This window comes from Narcine bancroftii, chromosome 3 (genome assembly GCF_036971445.1).
Source record: "Narcine bancroftii isolate sNarBan1 chromosome 3, sNarBan1.hap1, whole genome shotgun sequence".
In the NCBI taxonomy this organism is placed as follows: domain Eukaryota; kingdom Metazoa; phylum Chordata; class Chondrichthyes; order Torpediniformes; family Narcinidae; genus Narcine; species Narcine bancroftii.
Genome location: NC_091471.1, coordinates 24,514,099 through 24,529,855, shown reverse-complemented (window position 1 = coordinate 24,529,855; position 15,757 = coordinate 24,514,099). Strand labels below are relative to the sequence as shown.

Below are 15,757 nucleotides of genomic sequence, written 5' to 3'. Positions count from 1 at the left end.
ACGAGCCTGCAGCTGACGTGGACTTTTTACCCTCTCCATAAATCTTCGTCTGCGAAGCCAAGCCAAAGAAGAAGAACTAACATATGGAAAGACTTGCTGGACAGCCTTTTCACTGTACCTCAGTACACGTGACAATATATGTAAACTTTAAATTTGATTGAAATGATAAGGCTCAGAAGTAAATTATTCCCCACTTGTCTCAAATCTGGCATAAACATTTATCATATCATATTTACACATACAAATCTTGCAGATGATGTTATAAAGGCTGTTTCTATATTGAGTTGTGGCTACATCTGGGCTAAATGAATGAAGAGTATATTGACATATACCTAAGTATATTGTACAGAAGTCTTACTTGCTGCTGCTTCCCAGATATTAAAAAAATACCCCAACAATTTATATATAGTCACGTGCCGCATAACATCTATTCAGCCAATGTCCGACTGCATATACTTTCATGGCCCCATAAGGTTATAATAGAGATCAGAAATCCCAATCAGAGAACGGGATGTAGTGGCTCCCCGCGTGCAACACATGCATCTCATGTCTCTTGTGTACAAAGTGATTGTATTGCCAGGCGTATAATGGTACAGTACATATATAACCTATAATACATATGTCTTGATAGTTATAATAAACATCTTTGTTACTATAAAATGGTGTTCACACAATGTCCAAATCGCATAACATCCTATTTCACAGAACGCTAAGTGATGCATGACTGTACAACTAATACATTTGAGAATAAAAGGTTAATAAATATGAATGGAAGAGGAAAAATAATGTTCACAGTTGGCCAATAGCACAAAAAATATGTTGTGTCAGTTTTTCAAACAGATCTTACTTTGGTAGTCTTGGAGTGAAGTTATAGAGTGGGTGATAGGAGGAGGTTCTCAAGCCCAATGGATGTTGGGAATAAAACTGTTTTGATCCTGGAGGTGCCAGATTTTGGAATTCTGTACTTCCTGTCTGATGATTGTAGCAAGAAGAGACCATGATCAGGGTGGTCGGGGTCTTTTTTGATGTCTTTAGTATAATGGAAGGCAGTGGCCTTGGTTACGTCTGCCACTTTCTGCAACCTTCTGCATTCCTGGGCATGAAGTTTCCAAACCAGACTGTGATGCAACAGGTCAGAATACTTTCCACAGTATCTCTCTGGAAATTCGGTAAGAGTATTCAGCTGAGGACATGCAGCAATATTGACCTTCAGATATTACCCACATGCATTCCTCCATCCACCAGAGGTTGGTGGAATTGAATCCCAGTGAATATCCCTCTTTCAGGTTAGTGGGTTATGAATCCCAAGGTGTAATGCCAAAATACCTTTCAGAAGATTGGACACCTCTGAGAATTTAATCCAGTGCTCCAACATTTAGCCTGCTAATTCAAGGAGTTTCAAATAATAATAAAGCGAAGCCCAGACAATGCTACAAATTCCATGGGTGCCCAGGGAAAAGGGTCAGATCACCACCCCCACCAAAAGTAATGACCTGGTGTAGTAAATCGCCTCTTTCGTGACACTTCCATGATTTTGGTTGAAAGTATTGGGTAGTGGTGTGGGCTAAACTGATGGGGTTGGGAGAAGGGGTTAGAGGAGTGTGTGTGTGGTGATCGCAAGGCTGGAAAGGGATGTGAGAGTCTCCTTACTGAATGAATGAAAAAAAATTATTGTCGTACACACAAGTACAATGTACAAATACTTGCTGCAGTTTCCCAGGTACATAAAATGCTCAATACAAAAGAGAAAATAAAATTGAAGGATTAAAATAATAAATATTCACAGATGGCCATAGTGTAGAAGAATGTGCTGAGTCGAGTCTTTCAGACATGGTTAGTGGTTACGGTGAGGGTAGTTATAGAAATAGACCCATGAATGTGTGTCTAAGCACAATTCAAACGCCATCTACAAATTTGCTGATGACACCACAGTCGTCGGCAGAATCACAGACAGCATTGAGGAAGCGAACAGGAGGCAGATCGATCAGCTAGTTGGGTGGTGTCGCACCAACAACCTTGCTCTCAATGTTAGCAAAACCAAGAAGCTGATTGTGGATTTCAGGAAGGGGAAATCAGATCAATACGAACCAGTCGTCTTTGAGGTTTCAGAAGCAGAAAAAGTTCCTGTGCGTCAATCTCTCTAAAAGAGATTGAGGCCTCCATATCAATGCAATCACGAAGAAGGCTTGCCAGCAGCTATATTTCGTTAGGTTCTCGGGGAGATGTGGCATGTCACCAAAGTCTGTTGCAAATTTCTACAGGCGTAGCGTGGAGAGTATTCTGACTGGTTGTATCACTGTCTGGTATGGAGGAGCCAATGCACTGGACAATAAAAAATTGCAAAGAGCTGTAAACTTGGCCAGCACCGTCAAGGGGATCAGTCTGCACCCCACCGAGGACAGTGACAAGAGGAGGTGTCCTCCAAAAGCAGCCTCTATCCTCAAGGACCCCCCCACCACCCAGGCTGTGCCCTCTTCTCACTGCTACCATCATGAAGGACCTGAAGACCAGCACCCAGTGATACAAGGACAGCTTCTACCCCTCTGCCATCAGATTCCTGAATGGACAATAAACCACAGACACGATCTCACTTCCTCTTATTTTTGCACTAATTTATTTATTTTGTGATTTTATAGCAATGTTTGCACTGTAACGCTTCTGCAAAACAACAAATTTCATGACATGTTCATGACAATAAATTCTGATTCTGATGAGGTTCAAAAGCCAGATAGGTGTTGCAAAAAACTTGAACCGAAAGGTCCCAGACCTCACTCTGTAGTGCACTGTCAGCTGCGGTACTCAGTCCTTTGCTATCCTGGTTCCAAACATTCACTTGTTGAACTCCCACCTGGACAGTGGTCATTGAAATGCCCAGGTATGCTGGTATTTGTGCTTTTGGCTTCCTAATTACAATCTCCCTGGAGGGCTAGAAAACAGAGCTACAAAGCAGCCCATTCCAGCCTCCAGTTCATGGAGGTTACTACTTGCCATGGGTGGAACGGGTTCTCTCAAACCCATGGTTCACATGATCAACCTTTGTTCTTTACTTAGATCACACCGTGAGACTGACAGGTGATTAAATGTCCACTGTGTATATTTCGTTCCACAAGGCCTACTGGGCACACAACTCATTTAATTATATTTTTGGAACTAATACCTGTCTGAAGAATTATAATTTATCATTTCTTGTGCCACACAGAGCATCCAATTAAATGGTTTTGAGCCTCTTCAATTTAAATATTGCATCCTTGCTAGTCCCTCTCCACTCAACTATTCAATGGTGATTTTATCTTGACGGTTTGCAGCAATGGAGAAGGCTTCTTACAGCTAATTAACATGGAGAGTTGGGAGGGGCTGGTGTGATGGGGATGTCACAGACAGACCCCAAACAAGAGTAATGTGCAATGACTCCCATGTTCTGACTTACAGACTAAAAACCGACAGAATGACAAGTCATGGAAGGAGCACCCCCCAACTCTATTTGACAGCTTTTGCTGCAGATGAGTTTGAAAATAATTAAATAGGTATTCCAGGGAATTGTGATGAGGTTCCCATATAAAAGAGTAGAGGCAGTCACCTTCAAGAGTTATGTTCCTTGGAATACGCTCCAGTGTTGTTTCCATTGTCCTTCTTGGGAGACCATCCTGATATTCAGCAATAACTAATATTTCCCACAACCTGCCCCGTCATTCCTGTATTTCAAGGCTGGAAAGCCTGAATTTCTCTCTTTCTCACAGCATATGTTGCTGGCCTCAACTTTGTGACCCTTCACAATATCTTATGCTATGATAGCTAGAAGTGAAGAGCTGGAAATGTCCTGACTCCAAGACATCTATCTGAGGCCCTCCTTGCTCTACATCTCATGGAGAGAGAAAATGTTGTATGCATTCAAGGGCTTTCCCTATTTAAGGTTCGTGTACACCGTTGAATTCTACAAATGTCACTGATCACATCAGTCTTCTGGATGACAAACATTTACCGCAGGTTGATGATATGAAAATTGGTGATCGTGTAGCGATGCTATGGCGGCACTCCAACTCCCAGGAGGCTTCGAACCGGCCATGTGATGTCAGAGCGTGATGATATCAGCGCGTGATTCTGACTTTTAAAAGGTTGCACGGGTGATGAAGAGTAAAACTATTTGATTCACTCTAAAAACGCCTTGAGTGGTTATTTCGTCGTGTCCACTGTGATTCCAGTGACCACAGTGGTTTGGATAATGAAGAAGTCTTAGGCCACAGAACAATATAAACACATGAGATGATGTAATAAGCCTAGAATATATGTTATGAATGACTGGACTCTAGGAAGTACCAAGAAACAGAGGGACTTTGGTGCATATGTCCCAGAACCCCTGAAAGCAGCAGCACTGTAGAAGAGGGCCTTGAGATACTTTCCTTCATCACCTGAGTCATAGAAGGAGGTTGTGGTACAACTTATGCTAAACATTGGTCAGGCCCAGAGTTGAAGATGCAGTTGCTTTAAAGCAGAGCACGAGATTCACAGACAGTTCTTTCCCTCAATTATCAGACCATCGAACAGACCCCTCATTAATAAAATGACGCTGTCCTTCCCCCTCTTCTAACGGAACCTTTTCTCTAATAACATGAACACTTTTATTTTGTTCTATATGTTGTGTTGAAGTTTTGGTTGACTTGCCTGGATAGCACACAAAACAGTTTTTCACAGCAGCTTAGTTTGTGTGATGATTTACAAATAATTTCAAATTGATTCAGTTTTTACAGGAGTACTTGAATTAGCAGATAGAAACTCTCATGACATTTAAATATTTGCTTGAAGAGCTGTCATCAGCTGGGCTACGTTCCAATTGCTAGCTCAAACATAATGAGCTGCATGGCCTTGAATGTTAGCTATGTTTTGGTCATTACCACTTTGCTCCTGGGAGACTGCTCTGTGCAGTTTAGCTGTTTAAAAATCAATGACTACATCCAGAAGAACGTCACTGGCCATTCAGCACTTTTAGATGTCCCATGGTTGCAAGAAGAAAAGAATATAAGAGCAGGTGTGACAAAGTATATAGAAATGTTTTTTGGAGATAAATTGGGAAAGGTTTGTTAGAGTAGGTCACATGTAAACATTGAAATACTGGAGATATAGTGGCTTCTCACAGCTTTCTGCAGGAGCTTTGAAGAGTGCTCAAAAGACATCACTAATTGACTATTGTTTATCAAGGCAACTGATGAAAAGGCAGGCTGGAGCCAATGGTCTCTGAAACGAGAATTTGCTGTTGTAAGAGGGTAATGTGGTTTTGTAAGGAGAGAGAGTCAAACAGGCTTTCTCTTGTGTGTGTGTGTGTGTGTAGGGAGAGAGAGAGAGAGAAGCAGAGATCACTTGACAGTGTCAGCCAGCAGAAGTTGCTGGAACTGAAACAGGACAAGCTGGAAGGGTTTTGGAAGACAGCCTGGTCGAAGCCCTTGTGGTTCATGCAAGAGGAGAGGACTGGCTGTCTAATGTTTTACTTGCAATAAGAAAAACAAAAACGAACTCAGTGGTGACCTGAAAGAAAGAGGTTATTATCTGGAGAACCCTGATGGGACATGTTTCATCAGTAAGACACTGTGGTGACTGACGGAAGTACATCAATTGTGGATATCCTGGAACAACACATCTCTCTCTGAAAACCAACAAGAACCTTCCTGATTGGTAACCATTTATCTTTCGAGCATCAAAGCCTGGTGAACTTTATACATGTTAAATTCTGTGCACAGTATAAGAATTGCCTGCAACCAGTGAATTTGGAGGAATTAGAAGTGAAATTAGACTGTGAACCAAAGAACTTTTCTGAACTTACACACACACGTGCGCTTAGAATTAGAAGGGGGGTTAAGTTAGGTTAAGTTAAAGTTTGATTCTGTTTTCATGTTTAAAGATAATTAAAAGCATCTTTTGTTTATCCATTTGTCTTGGTGAATATCTATTGCTGTTGGGTTTATGGGCCCTCTGGGTTCATAACACAGGGATGTGATGTCGAGGCTTTATAAGGCACCAGTAAGACCTCTCTTGGATTATTGTGTGCAGTTTTGGTACCATGTGATGATTAATAAAAGAATATGCTGACTTTGGAGCACGTTCACAGGAGGTTCACAAGGATGATTCTGGGAATGAAAGACTTATCATATGAGGAGTGTTTGACAGCTCTTGGTCTGTACTTGTTGGAATTTAGGAGAATGGGGGGTGGGAGGAAGGGACTCTCATGGAAACATAATGGATGTTGAAAGGCATTGTCTGTGTTGATGAAGAAGGGTTTTGTTTGTGTAAATGAAGAAGGGTTGTTTCCCATTGTGGGAGAGTCATATAAAAGAGGGCACAACTTCAGCCTTGAAATACGGGAATCAGGCATCTGCTTAGAACAGAATTACATAGGAATGTCTTCAGCCAGAGGGTGATAAATCTGTGGAATTATGTTGCCACAGATGGTTGTGGAGGCCAGATTATTGGATGCATTTAAGGAAAAAATTGATAGGTTCTTGGTTAGCCACGGTTATGGTTAAGAGGCCGGGCAGTAGGGCAGAGTGGGAAAATGGATTTACTGGTGGGGCAGACTCAATGGGCTGAATAGCCTATTTCTGCTTCTATGTCTTATGATCTTAATGCAAACAAGTTTTTAATGTCATGAATAGTTGATGTAATCTCACACAGAAGGTGGGGCTCAGAAGAACAGCAAAGAAAGGGAATAATAGAGGAAAGATCAAATGGTTCATGGTCCTTCAGTAATAGCAAGTACCAAGGACTGTTTATCCATGACAGGCCTTGATACAAGGTCACGAGCCTGCAAGGAGACTTCAAAGCCAAGTTTTCCAACAGAGAGCGGAGACTTCCGAACAGCATGCTGTTGAGGCAACAATGTCCGAGACAAATATCTGAAAGTCTTGTGTCGCAGCTGTGAGCAGATCATGTCTTTCAACTATAACCACTCCTACAAAATGTATATAAACTGGCAAAGAATTTAAACCATCCCTCTCTTGTCTGAAACTTCTTTGAAGTAAATATAAAAGTAGAAATGAGATTGAAAGAAAACTTGGCACCCATAGATACAGGACCATGCAAAAACAGGCGCATCTGAGAAACCTTCAAAGAGGGAGGGTCAGGGGAGCTCCTAAAACCAAGCAACATCCAATCAAGAACCAAGGTTGGGGGGGAGGTGGGTGGTGGATGGGGTCAGAGCCAGGGGGGGGAGGGGAGGTGAAGGTGTTGGCAGTGTTGGAGCGTCGGGGGGGGGGGGGAGGGGTGGGGCTGTATGGATAAATTTAGGTTGCCCAGCTCTGGTCAAGGTGATCGTGTGAACGTGCGCATCTTATGCAGTGCCAGTTGCTTTCATAAATTGTTAACTGACAGAAGTAATACAATTTAACATTCCTTCCTGATCAGTGATAGGTATGGATTGACCATTTATTCTTCAGATACCTCTATCAGGCTGAGTATAAAATTATCATGAATAAATCAAGACAAAATCATCCTCAACATGACACAGCTAAAACAACAGATCAGTACAGGTGCTCCTCAACTTAGGATGGGATTACATTCCGACAATCCTGTCGTAAGTCGAAAAGAATACAGCAACTACCATTTTGTATAATTAAATTTTGAATGTTTTTATTCCACACTGAAAAAAAACCTATTGACGTTCACAGCTGAAAGCACACTGGGCATGAAGTATGTTTGAAGCATTGTACTAAAATCAGTTGCTGGATGGTGATTCGCATACCGCATGTCGTAAGCGCGGGAACAGATCGGAATTCAAAATTGAAAGTACGGATTCAAACCATCGTAACTTCAAAAAACCATAAGTCGGGCCATCGTAAGTGGGGGAGCACCTATACCTTACTCTAGGACTCATGCCCAGTACTGAGAACAGAACTGGTGCCCACATCACAGGCTGAGTTCCTGGTGTTAAACAAGAAAGTTTGCAGATGCTGGGGTCAAAAGCAATATACAAAAGTGCTGGAGAAACTCAGTAGGACGCACAACATCCTATTTTTATTGTATTTTTTTTCCATTATTTTCAAAAAGAAAATATTGACAAGATGGTAAAAAGCCAATTCTGGCCATTGAACTCTTGCTGCCTAATTACACCCAATTAATCTACAACCCTATACGCTTTGGAGAGTGGGTGGAAACTGAAGCACCCAGGGAAAACCCACGCAGGTCAAAGGGAAAATGTACAAAATCCCTACTGTCAGTGCTGGATTCGAACCAGGGGTCGCAGGTGCTGGCTGCCTCGCTAACCATGCTGCCCATACCTGATGAAGGGCTCGGCCCAAAACATTGCTTTCCCTTTACTTTCCAGGGATGCTGCTTGACCAGCTGACTTTCTCCAGCACCTCTCTGCATTGTGTATCAAGTTCCTGGTACCGGAGATGGTACAGTTGAGGTCAATTAACTTGGCACTATGTTATAGCAGAAGCTGAATGTACAGAGAGGAGAGAACCTTCAGGGAACATTTGATCGAAGCATTGACTGAGTGTCTGCAGGTAAATGGAACCCTGATTTACACGATAAATAGGTGACAACTTCATTTTTGCAGATGGCAAATGAAGGGCCTGCATTGAACCATTTTACACGGTGTGATGAATTCGTAGAAGGCCAGAGAAAGCAAAGAACCGTTCGACAACGGGAAGAGAAAGCAACGCTGTTACAGCACCAGTGACCCAGGTTTGAATACGGCACTGTCTGTAAGGAGTTTGTTCGTTCTACCCATGTCTGCGTGGGTTTCTTCTTGGTGCTCAGGTTTCCTCCCACCCACAATAAAACATACGGGCGTTGTAGGTTAATTGGACATAATTGGGTGGCCTGGGAAAGGCCACTATCAGGCTGCGTATAAAATTAACATGAATAAATCAAGTCAAAATCATCATGTTACCATGCTGCATGTCTAAATTTAAAAAAATTAATTTAATTTAAAGCATGGGTATGTGGGACATACGGTATACTTGGACTCTCGAGAGGGCTGGGTATTTTCTAAGATGGTTCACAAGAAAGTTGTATAATATGACTGTTGAAGATTAGATTTATTTAAATGTCAAGCAGAATTATTCCACGAAGCATGAAGGAATAAATTTGCTCTGACTGTTATCCATTTGGACGACTTCCTGGTAAAAAGCACTGGGTCACTCCTTAACAGGAGCAGGCTGCCCTGTGGTGCTTAGTCAGGGGTGAAATGAGATCAGATCAGCTCTACCTCTGGTTCACCAAGGATGTGAAAAGCCAGGAAGCTTGCTGTTCAGATTAGGCGAGTACTTGCTTGGGAAAGTTACTTGTGTGGGCTCATTCATTGAAACTTCCTGACAGCCGTGTAATGTGGGTTATCAGAATCAGAATTTATTGTCATGAACATGTCACAAAATTCATTGCTTTACACAGCAGATTCATAGAGTAGACATTTCTATAAACCACCTTACAAAAATAAATAAAATAGTGTAAGAAAAAGAGAAAGGCAGTGTCGGTGGTTCATTGTACATTTAGGAATCTGATGGTGGAGGGGAAGAAGCAGAGTGAAGAGGGCGTGGCCTGCATGGTGGGGGTCCTTGAGGATGGGGGTACAAGAGATACTGCCTCTTGTAGATGTCCTTGATGGAGTGAAGATTTGTGACTTGTTAACATTGCTCTTTCCTGTCCTGAACTTTGGCACCTCCATACCATACAGTGATGCAACCAGCCAGAATGCTCTCCATGTACACCTGTAGAAGTTTTCGACACTCTTTGGTGACATACCGAATCTCCTCAAAACCTCAAAAAGTATAGTCACTGGCTGGCCTTCTTGGTGATATCCCCTGGTGTCCAGAAACTTTCTGTGAGGCAAGGCGGGGGGGGTGGGGGTGGGCATATGACCTCGGCAACATCCTTCTCTGTTGCCTTTCAGCCTTATTATGCCTCCACATCAATTATGTAGAAGAGCCAATATATTAAAGTTTCCACCGCACCCTGGTCCTCAGACTCTTAAACGGATCTCACACTGAAAACAGGTGATGCTTATGCACAGTTTTGAACATACTTTTCAACATGCCCTGCACTCTTTCTGGATTTTTCTCTATACTCTGTACTATTTGGCTTATTGTTACACTACTTCCCACACTGTTATTTCTCAATATTGCACGACATGTTGTGTGAATGGACTTGCCTAGGTAGGTAGCATGCTAAATGAAGCATTTTACTGTATCCTCTGTACACTTGATAAGAAACAATTCAATTTACACACTCTTCACCATCCCCCACCCCTGCCCGGTGAAAGGTGCACGAGTAAAGACCATGAGATAGAAGCAGAATCAGGCCATTCAGCTCAGCAAGTCTGCCCTACCATTGTATCATGGCCAGTGTATTCTTCCATTCAACACCATTCTCCTTTTTCTCTTCTGCTCTCCTAGCTGTATCCATCTATGACTGTTAGTCTGTGCTCCTTCCCCTGCCCCTTCCTCTCTCCTCTCCTCCTTCCCCCCCCCACCTTTTCATTCAGGTGCCTGGCCTGTTTTTGTTTATACTTGACGAAGGGCCCAGGCCTGAATTCTTTCCTTCTTATGGATGCTACATGACCTGCTGATTTTTCTCCAGCGTGATGTTGCGTGGCACTCAACCTCAGCATCTGCTGTACTACCTGTCTAACAACTGGCCTTCTCAACATTGGAGAGACTGGGCGCAGACTGGGAGATCGCTTTGCTGGGCACCTTCCTCTGTCCGCATCAGAGAAGGGAATCGCCTAGTGGCCAACCAATTCAATTCTGTGTCCCACTCCTGCGCTGACATGTCTGTTCTTGATGGCCTCAGGTATTGTCAAACCAAGACCACCTGTAAACTGGAGCAGCAACATGGGCCCTCTTCGACCAGATGGCATTGACATCGACTTCTCCGGTTTTGGCTACCCCCTACCCGTTCTCCTTCCCCATCCCTCTCTCTTCTTTCCCCACTTTCCATCTCTTCTCTCTCCATTCACAGAGCCTTCCCCTCCCCCACTGTTTGCTGGTGTGCCCTCCCTCCCTTATCCACCCGACTCCTCCTGCCTGTGGGACTGTGCTCCTCCCCTGCCCCTCCCCCCACCATTTTATTCTGGCACCCGCCTACATTTTGCTCACACCTTGACGAAGGGCTCGTCGGAAACGTTGGTTATGTATCTTCATCTTGGTTATATAAAGAACACTGTATGTCTGAGTGCTACTGGTATCATGTAACCCAGTGCTTCCTGTCACATGGTCAGGTGCTTAGTGACTAAACTGGCTCCCCCACCAGGCTTGCCTGGTGCGGAGGGTGGATGGGCACACTGTAGGATTAAAAAGCAAGACCTGTCAAAGGGTGGACGAACCCTCTTGTAGGATCAACGGCCATCTAGCAAATATGTGTCGTGAAGCACGGAAAGGGCATTCCTTGAAATGAAGCTTAGTCTGGCTACGTACTGCAACAGAACTTCCCTCAGCCGTCTTAGACCTCACCAGGCCGCTGGGTCCAGGAGGGGATGTCGAGAGGGTGGGTCTGGACCTGTGCAACCCCCTACTCTCCGAAATCTATTCACGCACATGCTGTTCCTTTCTGAGGAGTGGGGTATCCTCGTATCAAACCCCACGAACTGACTGAAAGGACCCACCATCATCCTATGGGATGGAGAGCCAGAATAAAGTACAGTATTTGACCTGCTAAATGTTTATAGCATTGTACTTTTACTGCTGTACTCAAGTAAGGGGCGACTTGCCTGGCAAGCATGCAAAAGAAACTTTTCCATTGTAGTTTAGTAACTATGAAAATAAACAGTTCAATTCTATGATTCTTTAGAAATCCAGACAGCAGGAAAGGAGCTGGGGATCAGGAGGGAAAGTTTAGTTGAGGCACAATATTGGCCAAATGTTGTTGAATAGACAGTGGGGTTCCTGCTCCATCTTCCTCAAGCTCTATTGCAATGTTTTCCCTACCAGAGACTTTTAAAAAAGGATCTGTAACAAGACAGATTTCATCAGCTGTGGCTTCTCAGTATGACTAATGCCGCCTGTTTAACATATGGCTAAGCTTGGCGCTGGAATCTGTCTGGTTTCATATCAGGAAGTCCAGAAATTTTGAGTCTGAACTACTAACTGCACACCCACTTTTATCTCTGAGTCTGATTACATGGATATATGAATCATTTCGACTGCTCTGATCGATTCTCGACAATACAGAGGAAGCAAACATGAGTACCTGTCATGTTTAATGGGGAGTCTGAAGGGTTGATATATATTTGATTAGTCTGTCCTCCTTGAGCCATTTGTTGACATTTATAATATGCCCATCCTGTTTGCTCGTTACATATTTGCACAGAGTGTTTATGAGCTGCAGCCAAGGGCTTTGCTCACCTCTGGAGTTCGTCTTTTCTTGTATACACCAGGAGAAACCATTCTAAATGTAATGCCGTCTTTTTGCTGCCCTGCCATTTACCCCCAAGGGCTGCTGAGTTCAAAGTGCATCAGAAAGGGATCAGGACGGATCTTGCTCGATCTGGCCCCATCTGCCAGCATTCCTCTGTGTTGTGCCTCTTTGCAGCTTGTCCATTCAGGGAGCCGTTTGGCAGTGGCTCACTGCAGGACCTCAGCTGCCATCTGTCTAAGGGTTGGAGTTGGATAGTGAATGCACTCTGGCGCACCAGGCTCTTATATACATAGTACATAAATTACTGTATATATGCATCTAATAAGTCAAATTTTGTGGACTAATTTTAGTGGGTTGACCATTGCACGCATATTACTTTTGACCTGCAATGTTCGAGGTGTCAGGAGCTCAGATGGGCGGTGGGTGGGCGGCTGGGGGCCGAGGTGAGAGTCCACGGTCTTGTCATCAGCAGCTTGGAAAGGAGGGTGTTTGGGGCTTCATGAACTCGGATGAGCAGGGCCTGGTCAAGGGTTCGTGGTCAGGGTATTGGGAGCTCGGATGAGCAGGGCCTGGTCAAGGGTCCGTGGTCAGGGTATTGGGAGCTTGGATGGGCAGGGCCTGGTCAAGGGTCCGTGGTCAGGGTATTGGGAGCTCGGATGAGCAGGGCCTGGTCAAGGGTCCGTGGTCAGGGTATTGGGAGCTCGGATGGGCAGGCATCCAGGGCCTGGTCAAGGGTCCGTGGTCAGGGTATTGGGAGCTCGGATGAGCAGGGCCTGGTCAAGGGTCCGTGGTCAGGGTATTGGGAGCTCGGATGAGCAGGCATCCAGGGCCTGGTCAAGGGTCCGTGGTCAGGGTATTGGGAGCTCGGATGGGCAGGCATCCAGGGCCTGGTCAAGGATCCGTGGTCAGGGTATTGGGAGCTCGGATGGTCAGGCATCCAGGGCCTGGTCAAGGGTCCGTGGTCAGGGTATTGGGAGCTCGGATGAGCAGGCATCCAGGGCCTGGTCAAGGGTCCCTGGTAAGGGTATTGGGAGCTCGGATGGGCAGGGCCTGGTCAAGGGTCCATGGTCAGGGTATTGGGAGCTGGGATGGGTAGGCATCCAGGGCCTGGTCAAGGGTCCGTGGTCAGGGTATTGGGAGCTCGGATGGGGAGGCATCCAGGGCCTGGTCAAGGATCCGTGGTCAGGGTATTGGGTGCTCGGATGAGCAGGCATCCAGGGCCTGGTCAAGGGTCTGTGGTCAGGGTATTGGGAACTCGGATGGGCGGGCATCCAGGGCCTGTTCAAGGGTCCGTGGTCAGGGTATTGGGAGCTCGGATGGGCAGGGCCTGGTCAAGGGTCCGTGGTCAGGGTATTGGGAGCTCGGATGGGCAGGCATCCAGGGCCTGGTCAAGGGTCCGTGGTCAGGGTATTTGGAGCTCGGATGGGCAGGCATCCAGGGCCTGGTCAAGGGTCCGTGGTCAGGGTGTTGGGAGCTCGGATGGGCAGGCATCCAGGGCCAGGTCAAGGGTCCGTTGTCAGGGTATTGGGAGCTCGGATGGGCAGGCATCCAGGGCCTGGTCAAGGGTCCGTGGTCAGGGTATTGGGAGTTCGGATGGGCAGGCATCCAGGGCCTGGTCAAGGGTCCGTGGTCAGGGTATTGGGAGCTCGGATGAGCAGGCATCCAGGGCCTGGTCAAGGGTCCGTGGCCAGGGTATTGGGAGCTCGGATGAGCAGGCATCCAGGGCTTGGTCAAGGATCCGTGGTCAGGGTATTGGGAGCTCGGATGGGCAAGCATCCAGGGCCTGGTCAAGGATCCGTGGTCAGGGTATTGGGCGCTCGGATGGGCAGGCATCCAGGGCCTGGTCAAGGGTCCGTGGTCAGGGTATTGGGAGCTCGGATGAGCAGGCATCCAGGGCCTGGTCAAGGGTCCGTGGTCAGGGTATTGGGAGCTCGGATGGGCAGGGCCTGGTCAAGGGTCCGTGATCAGGGTATTGGGAGCTCGGATGGGCAGGGCCTGGTCAAGGGTCCATGGTCAGGGTATTGGGAGCTCGGATGGGCAGGGCCTGGTCAAGGGTCCGTGGTCAGGGTATTGGGAGCTCGGATGGGCAGGGCCTGGTCTAGGGTCCGTGGTCAGGGTATTGGGAGCTGGGATGGGTAGGCATCCAGGGCCTGGTCAAGGGTCCGTGGTCAGGGTATTGGGAGCTCGGATGGGCAGGCCACCAGTGCCCATGTTAAAGTTTGCATTTTTATGATGTCCAGACATTACTGTTATGAGAAAAACATTACAGATTTATTTGTATTAAAACACCAGTCACCCGCTTTGAGCTGGGGCCAGATAGATAGATAGAGAGAGAGAGAGAGAGAGAGAGAGAGAGAGAGAGAGAGAGAGAGAGAGAGAGAAACCACAGTTCAGACAAACCAATTAACATCCATCATCTGCTTATGCAAAGCAATCTGAAATCAGAAAAACAAGGGGATGATTGTGGACTTCAGAAGTCAGGGGAACATGACCCAGTCCTCAGCATGGGCTCAGTAGTGGAGAGGGTCAAGAACTTCAAATTCATGAGTGTCAACATCTCTGAGGATCTGTCCTGGAGCTTCCACGTTGATGACACAATCACAAAGAAGGTTTGCCAGCAGCTATACTTTGTGAGGTGTCTGATGAGGTTCGGCATGTCACCGAAGATTCTCGGAAACTTCTACAAGTGTACCATAGAAAGCATTCTGGGTGGTTGCATCACTGTCTAGTATGGACGTGCCAACTCTCAGGACAAGAATAAATTCCAAAGGGTTGTTAACTTAGCTTGAGCCCTGCGAGCCACGTAACTCATTCTTGCCACCCCCAGTTGGGGTCTCGGGGGTTTCAGTTCAGGAGGAAAATGCATCCACCTCCACTGTTGAGGTAGAGGCCCAGCCCATTTCTTTTCCCTCACAATGGGACCAGGAGACCCAAGGAGCCAAAGGCTGCCCAGTGCTAAGATGCTCCATCAGGATCACCTGGACCGCTTAAATCTGTAAATTTGTAAATAACTATATTTTTCAATCCTTTTTCTGAACTCATGTTCTCTGTCTTCATTCATAGACCCTAAATTCTACAGGAAAGAGTGAATGCAGTGAACTAGGATTCACTGGTAGTGAGTTGCGCTGATGGCTGGCCCTGCCTCCTGGCTCCACCCCCATCTGCTCACATATAACCCTGGTTTCCCGCCTAAATCCAGAACCCTTCTGAGACCACTGTGTGACCCTACCCATAGTTATAAGCTAATGAAAGCATTTGTTCTCCCTCTAGTCATGAGAGCTTTTATTCACGTTACACACAGGCAGGAGGTAATAGGAGCACAAGGTACAGAGGGCGCACCAGCAAGCAGAGAATGTGGAATGACTGTGAATGGAGAGGGAAGAAGGTTGAGAGCTGGAGGAAAGGAGAGAGGGGG

The 15,757-nt window shown here is 45.9% G+C and overlaps 2 protein-coding genes across 7 annotated transcripts in view; one reads left to right on the top strand and one right to left on the bottom strand.

The window, feature by feature from the left end:
• Positions 1-15,757, bottom strand: part of rnf24 (ring finger protein 24) — a 181,479-nt gene that overhangs the window by 12,040 nt on the left and 153,682 nt on the right. The gene's annotated exons all lie outside the window — the stretch shown is intronic.
• Positions 1-15,757, top strand: part of LOC138757005 (pantothenate kinase 3-like) — a 130,384-nt gene that overhangs the window by 109,604 nt on the left and 5,023 nt on the right. For both annotated transcript variants that reach the window (XM_069923572.1, XM_069923567.1), the window contains one exon: positions 8,546-8,673. In XM_069923572.1, the coding sequence (XP_069779673.1) occupies positions 8,546-8,668 (123 nt within the window). In that variant the 3' untranslated portion in view covers positions 8,669-8,673. The remainder of the gene's footprint in view (positions 1-8,545; positions 8,674-15,757) is intronic.